Here is a 6,965-nt window from a genome sequence, read left to right on the forward strand (position 1 = left end):
CATAAATTGCATATATCCTCAAATATACATTAAAATCCTCGTACATTTTCTCTAATACCATTGGGTTGTAACTAGAGAGATAATTGAGTTTACAACTGGACATAAATACATAATTGATGTACCATACCTGGCCTAAAGATGATTTTCATGACCTAATACAATTGAGGGCACACGTTGATTATGTACAACCTAACATTTGTCTCTTAACAATGTAGTGCTAGGTACAAATCACATGTAATATGTTCAAAATTCCCAACAAATTAATTTGCTATGTTGTAGAAAGAGTTTACTTTACCAATTAACATACTTAGTAATAGATCGTTATTCTTAATCAACATGCATTAATTATCTTATAAGCATCTAATCAGAAACCCACAACAAAGTCCAAAGCCAAGTTCCCAACAACATCAACTACTAGAAACGAGTGACATAAGTCCGAACCAAAAACTTAAGGCTACACAAGTTGACGTTACAATTGGATTCACAAACAACGATATCCTAAAACAACGAAAAAGTAGCAAACAACTCGAAAAGGATCCCAAAGACATGGTTGATGGATGATAGGCATGAACCCCCATGAATAAATAACTGTTTAAACAAGAGACAAAAGTTAACTAATATTTGCACATACTAATTCCAATTAAAGTGCAAGACAACTCACCGGATTATCGATATTAATGATCTAATATCGATTATATGGTTCTCCATATTCCTCGTGTCTTTGATGCTGAAAGTCTTCGTAGCTGTTATTGGACCTTAAAGTAGGATAGTTTTCGTGTTCCGTGTACTTTAGTCTCGAGTCCATCGCAATATTATTATTATTGTAAGGATTAGTGGGAGCGTTACCATAATCATAATAACTGTTATGTTTGAGACCATCAAACCCTGAATTAGGAACATGTTGACGAGGTGGTTGTTGTTGTCGTACTCTTGTGTCTAGTTGAAGAAAATTTTCCCATTGCTTTGAATGTGTTTCTCGCATTGTAGCCAATTTTCTCATGTAATTTTCTCTTAATTCCTTGATAGCCTGTTATACACGGATAAACAGTCAGCATATCGATCATCCCTTCGGTAGGACCAATTGGCAACGATAACAACGTTGTACAATAAAGATATAATTTTGTGGACCAACAAATTGAAATAACAGATATGCACATAGAATGCGCCTTAAATATACCTAGGCCCGCACCCCGGTTCTAACGTGCTAAAACAAAGCCTGGATCTTACGGTTTTGAGTAAAGAGTACAGCTAAGAGCCTGGCGGTCCTAAATTTCAGTTGAGCGGAACTCGGAATTACTCGGCGAGTACTCGGTCAAAACTCGAGATTGTTAGGAAAATTGGTCAAAACTTGGCCAAAACTCGAAAAATCAGTCAAAATTGGTAAAAAAAAAAACTCGGGGAAATCGGTCAAAGTCAAACTTAGTTAACATCTGAGTACTCCCCAAGTTGCCAAATACTCCATAAAAAGTCCCAAACGAGTACTCACCGATACCTTGGTCTTAATCAGGTATGGCAAAAAAAATATGTAACCATCTGATATTAATAACATAACTATAGAAGTGCTTAAGTAAAACTTATAACTGGCAATCAAGACCCATACATCAAAGATTGGGTCCATAACCATTTAGGTCCATTGGGTCTCGCGAAAGCAAGGGGAATGAGACCAACATGGACCCATCTTTAGTCGTTCAATATGTTAGAAGGTCCATCTAGACCAAACCCATTTCCAACGCATTGTACGAAAGAATTAGAAAAACTAAAAAAAATGAAAAACTTAGAAACTTAGAAAACTAATAAAATTAAAAAATCAACAAAGTAAGAAAAATAATAAAAAGAAAAAAATTAAATTATTTTTTTAAAAATGTAATATAAATGAAAAAGATATCTAAAATATTTTTTTTTAAGAAGAAAATTAATAAGAAAAAATGGGTCTCGACCTGACCCAACCTGTTTGGACCCGCCACGTTCGACCCGTTTGAATTTTGAGCCCCGGCGACTCATGACCCGTTTTGACCCAAACCCATTTGGGCCCGACCCAACCCGACCCGTTTGCCCGGCTTAGTAAAACTAGATATGTAACTTCAACAATTCTAGATATGTAAAATGTTTAGTAAAGCCATTACAGCAGATGCAATTGTTCACGTAAAAATAACTTTAACTCGCATTAACAATACCATAACGCAAAACTATATTGCTATATATGTGTATTACACAAAAAGACCAATTTTACATTCCAGGCTTATTGATACAATGCTAGCACTAAATGCAACTGTCAGACCTAACTGGGCTTACAACAGGGCCTAAAAGAACTAGATATAGTATTCTGCCTATTTGTGTATGCAGTGACAAAAATATGGATAAATATATAATGAGTATACCTCACGATGCCTGTGATTCTCTTCATCTTCTTCCTTATCTCGAACTTTGGCAATATCCATTGCATGTTTTTTATACTCCAACTCTAGCTCTTCAAATGTCTGTGAAAACGTTGAATAGCCTCCCTTAACGACACGCTCATGATTCATGTGCACAGCCTTATTCTGTACGTGATTATCATTTGCGTTGTATGAACCAGAACCACCAGTGTATGGATGAGGTCGAGCAGGAGATTTCGAATGAGTTGATCGGCTACGTCCACCATCATTATTCCCATAAGCTTCACCAAACGAAGACCATATTAAACACTTTGACTCAAGATGTCAGACAGACATGACAACGGTTCATTCAGACAATGGTTCAGACCCCCTTATTCAGAATCCAACACATAATTCTTGAAGATGAGAACTTACCTCGAGCTGCAGATACAAGGATACGCAACAAGCACAGTTATTACATAATTTTGAGGTCACATACAAGATATTATAACTGAAGATGGCTATTTGGATGGGTCATGACAATCGTGTAACATACAAATGTTTGATACAAATGTGTATAAGTTTGGTTTACCGAAACTCTTTTTTCTCATATAGTAATAGATTCTTTATTTATAATTGGTATGTCAAACACAATTTTAAACCATTTTTAATTATTTTTTTCACCAATAAAGACAAACCATAACCTGAATTGACATGATCGTAAGAGAGTCAATATTGCCCTCTCAGGTTTCAGCTATAAAAGAGCTATAAACTACAGAAGGATCAGAACGAGTATTTTCATATGGTGGTCCCTACCTTGTGGGGATCCCCTCGGGTACTTATGAATTTCCTCACGCACATGTTCTTCAACAACTTTGCCTTGTCTCCCAGCCCTCGGGTTATAACTTAACGCGTTTCTTGGACTAGAAATAGACCGTTGAGAATCAGACCGTCCCATCCTTGATGCAACAGGACTTATCCCTTTTGGAGACTTTGACCGGTCAACGTTAATATCAGACTCACCCTTTGTATCACCCTCGTTCTTAATAGCATAAACAGCATCAACACCCTTAGACAATATCTGTCCATCTTTACCACTAACGATTATAAATTTCTCATCCACTCTAATTTTACACCCGATTTCAGTCTCAATATTCCTAATAACCCGCTCAGTAAAAAGTGCTTTCACTTGAGGCTCTCGTGCAGGAACTCGCGTAAATAAATCTTGAGACTTGCGATTGGCCCCAAGGGTCGATGGACAACCCTAATATTACCAAATGCCACATCGAACGCCAAAAATGAATTTTTTTTCATCTTAGTTTTAGAAACCAAAAACAAACAAGAACAAAGATAAAACCAAACGAAATATAAGAAAGACCTCAGTATAACAACACTTTTCTAGTATATCCAAATCATTGTGAACTATAATTGACAGCTTTTAACAACCAATAAAACAGACCTTGAAATACTAGAGATCACGATATCGATTACCTGGGTATAATGACTAGATTCACCACATAATTTACAAGTCATTTCTTCTTCCTTTCTTTTTTTCCAGTTCTTCTCAGTCGCTTTAGATTTCGCATCCCAAAATTTAGCATCACGACTAGTAAAATCAGTGGGTACAGCATTAGGATCTAGTGAATCATCTTCTTCATCTGAACCAGCATGGGACCTTTTGCTTGTTTTTCCAGTTTCAGGTACAGTAGTAGTATTAGATCTTGGAGGACCAGTGTACTCCTTGTAGAGTTCACTAAAATCATCATCTATATCCGAATCTTCTCTATTTGACATTCTTAAATTATTTAAACGATATCTAATCCCTATTCTGCAAACATGTGATACAAAACCAGATTAGCATAATAACTAAAAGAAACTTTATCGATACTACAACTGATGATGCTAACTATGAAATCATATCTCAATAAAGCATCACTACATCACAACGGCTTTTAGGACAACTAACATTATATCAACATACAAGATAAACAAAATCTTGACTAGATTATCATCCCTAGCCCATTATCTTCTTATTTGTTCATAATGTAACATCCTCTCTCAAGAACAGGACTAAAGTATAGTATATAATAACTTATCAGACTTATCAATTCATCACAAACTAAGCTAATTTGTCAGCTTATGGTCTTACTGATTTTAAAAAGATGATAAACTCAATTTTATCTACAAATTTTGAGCCAGTAATAAATTACATACCATGGTCCCAAGCTACTAAAATACAATCAATCTCAAACCCTAGAAATATAAAATTCGGTGTCATATAAACAAAATAAAAGCACTAACTGTGAATAATTAAATACAATTAATTAGGTTTGAACGTAGAGAACAAATTATCGTACATTAGAACCCGTAGACTTTAAAATTTATAAGCATATGATTTGTAATGATACAGTATGAAATAGAGATATATAGTAACGGTGGTAGTACGGCGGAGGCGTAATTACCGGCGACGGTGACGGCGACCGAAGGCAGAGCTAGAATAAGCAGTTAGGGCTGGCTGTTTATTTACTTCTAGAAAAAAAAAATTGTGTGATTTTTGAGAGGATGATATAAGATTATAATAAGTTGACCAGTTTAGACCCCTATACTATGATTTTATGTCATTTATAGTGATTGTAGTTTATATAACTGACTTCCATTTATAGTGATTGTAGTTTATATAACTTACTTCGTTTAGAGGTAACTACACTATTAAATACTGAGTAAACAACATAATCATCATCATGGCCGTCCTGTCAATTTTATGGACACTGTTCGAAATATAAAAGTGGACTTTTTGTATATAAACTTAGTATTGGATTACGGAGTATTCGACATCGATTATGTACTTTCTTTTATAATTCTTTAAGTAAATGGACTTATGTATGTAAAATGAGTCTATGTATGTAATATTAGGATTTAAATTTTGGTTATTCGGTATGATAAGATACTCCCAACTATTAGTTGCTTCATTCCCATTATGTGTTGACATATCAGCATCACCTCAATACTTTCTTTCCATAACTCAATAATCACATTTTACTACTAATCATACATTATTAATTTACCATCACATAGACCTACTTAATTAACTAAATAAACCAACTTATATATAATAAAGCTCAGTGTACAAGTATATAAAGCAGCAATCATGTAGTGACCCGAACTTTTCCATGTTTATATATATTAATTGAGATTGATATTTACATGATTAAATGTTTCCAACATGTTAAGCAATCAAACTTGTTAAGACTTGATTAATTGAAATATGTTTCATATAGACAATTGACCACCCAAGTTGACCGGTGATTCACGAACGTTAAAACTTGTAAAAACTATATGATGACATATATATGGATATATATATAGTTAACATGATACTATGATAAGTAAACATATCATTAAGTATATTAACAATGAACTACATATGTAAAAACAAGACTACTAGCTTAATGATTTTTAAACGAGACATATATGTAACGATTATCGTTGTAAAGACATTTAATGTATATATATCATATTAAGAGATATTCATACATGATAATATCATGATAATGTAATAATTTAAAATCTCATTTGATATTATAAACATTGGGTTAACAACATTTAACAAGATCGTTAACCTAAAGGTTTCAAAACAACACTTACATGTAACGACTAACGATGACTTAACGACTCAGTTAAAATGTATATACATGTAGTGTTTTAATATATATTTATACACTTTTGAAAGACTTCAATACACTTATCAAAATACTTCTACTTAACAAAAATGCTTACAATTACATCCTCGTTCAGTTTCATCAACAATTCTACTCGTATGCACCCGTATTCGTACTCGTACAATACACAGCTTTTAGATGTATGTACTATTGGTACATACACTCCAATGATCAGCTCTTAGCAGCCCATGTGAGTCACCTAACACATGTGAGAACCATCATTTGGCAACTAGCATGAAATATCTCATAAAATTACAAAAATATGAGTAATCATTCATGACTTATTTACATGAAAACAAAATTACATATCATTTATATCTAATCCATACACCAACGACCAAAAACACCTACAAACACTTTCATTCTTCAATTTTCTTCATCTAATTGATCTCTCTCAAGTTCTATCTTCAAGTTCTAAGTGTTCTTCATAAATTCTACAAGTTCTAGTTACATAAAATCAAGAATACTTTCAAGTTTGCTAGCTCACTTCCAATCTTGTAAGGTGATCATCCAACCTCAAGAAATCTTTGTTTCTTACAGTAGGTTATCATTCTAATACAAGAACTTCGAGCCATCCAAGGATCCGTTGAAGCTAGATCCATTTTTCTCTTTTCCAGTAGGTTTATCCAAGGAACTTAAGGTTCGTGAATCAACCAGTGGCCAAGTCTTACTTCCCGACGAAGTAAAAATCTGTGAAAGTGAGTTATAGTCCCACTTTTAAAATCTAATATTTTTGGGATGAGAATACATGCAGGTTTTATAAATGATTTACAAAATAGACACAAGTTTGTGAAACTACATTCTATGGTTGAATTATCGAAATCGAATATGCCCCTTTTTATTAAGTCTGGTAATCTAAGAATTAGGGAACAGACACCCTAATTGACGCGAA

General features: G+C 33.8%; 1 protein-coding gene across 2 annotated transcripts; it reads right to left on the reverse strand.

The window, feature by feature from the left end:
• Positions 1 to 322: 322 nt before the first annotated feature.
• LOC139899424 (uncharacterized) lies at positions 323 to 4,881 on the reverse strand. Of its 2 annotated transcripts, XM_071882253.1 has the most exons (6): positions 4,817 to 4,881; positions 3,846 to 4,182; positions 3,171 to 3,618; positions 2,379 to 2,656; positions 662 to 1,027; positions 323 to 588 (listed from the first exon to the last, which is right to left on the reverse strand). In XM_071882253.1, the coding sequence occupies exons 2-5, from the start codon at positions 4,146 to 4,148 to the stop codon at positions 683 to 685; spliced, it is 1,374 nt and encodes a 457-aa protein (XP_071738354.1). In that variant the 5' UTR covers positions 4,149 to 4,182; positions 4,817 to 4,881; the 3' UTR covers positions 323 to 588; positions 662 to 682. The 2 variants fall into 2 exon arrangements, with proteins under 2 accessions (XP_071738354.1, XP_071738353.1); XM_071882252.1 differs by having other exon boundaries at positions 323 to 1,027.
• Between the last annotated feature and the right edge of the window lie 2,084 nt (positions 4,882 to 6,965).

This window comes from Rutidosis leptorrhynchoides, chromosome 3 (genome assembly GCF_046630445.1).
Source record: "Rutidosis leptorrhynchoides isolate AG116_Rl617_1_P2 chromosome 3, CSIRO_AGI_Rlap_v1, whole genome shotgun sequence".
NCBI classification, from domain to species: domain Eukaryota; kingdom Viridiplantae; phylum Streptophyta; class Magnoliopsida; order Asterales; family Asteraceae; genus Rutidosis; species Rutidosis leptorrhynchoides.

Coding starts and splice junctions, on each gene's coding strand:
- LOC139899424 (XM_071882253.1), bottom strand. CDS start 4,148: ATGTCAAATAGAGAAGATTCGGATATAGATGATGATTTTAGTGAACTC. Junction 3,619..3,845: donor AATCTAGTCATTATACCCAG/GTAATCGATATC, acceptor TGGTAATATTAG/GGTTGTCCATCGACCCTTGG. Junction 2,657..3,170: donor CCCGAGGGGATCCCCACAAG/GTAGGGACCACC, acceptor CGTTTGGTGAAG/CTTATGGGAATAATGATGGT.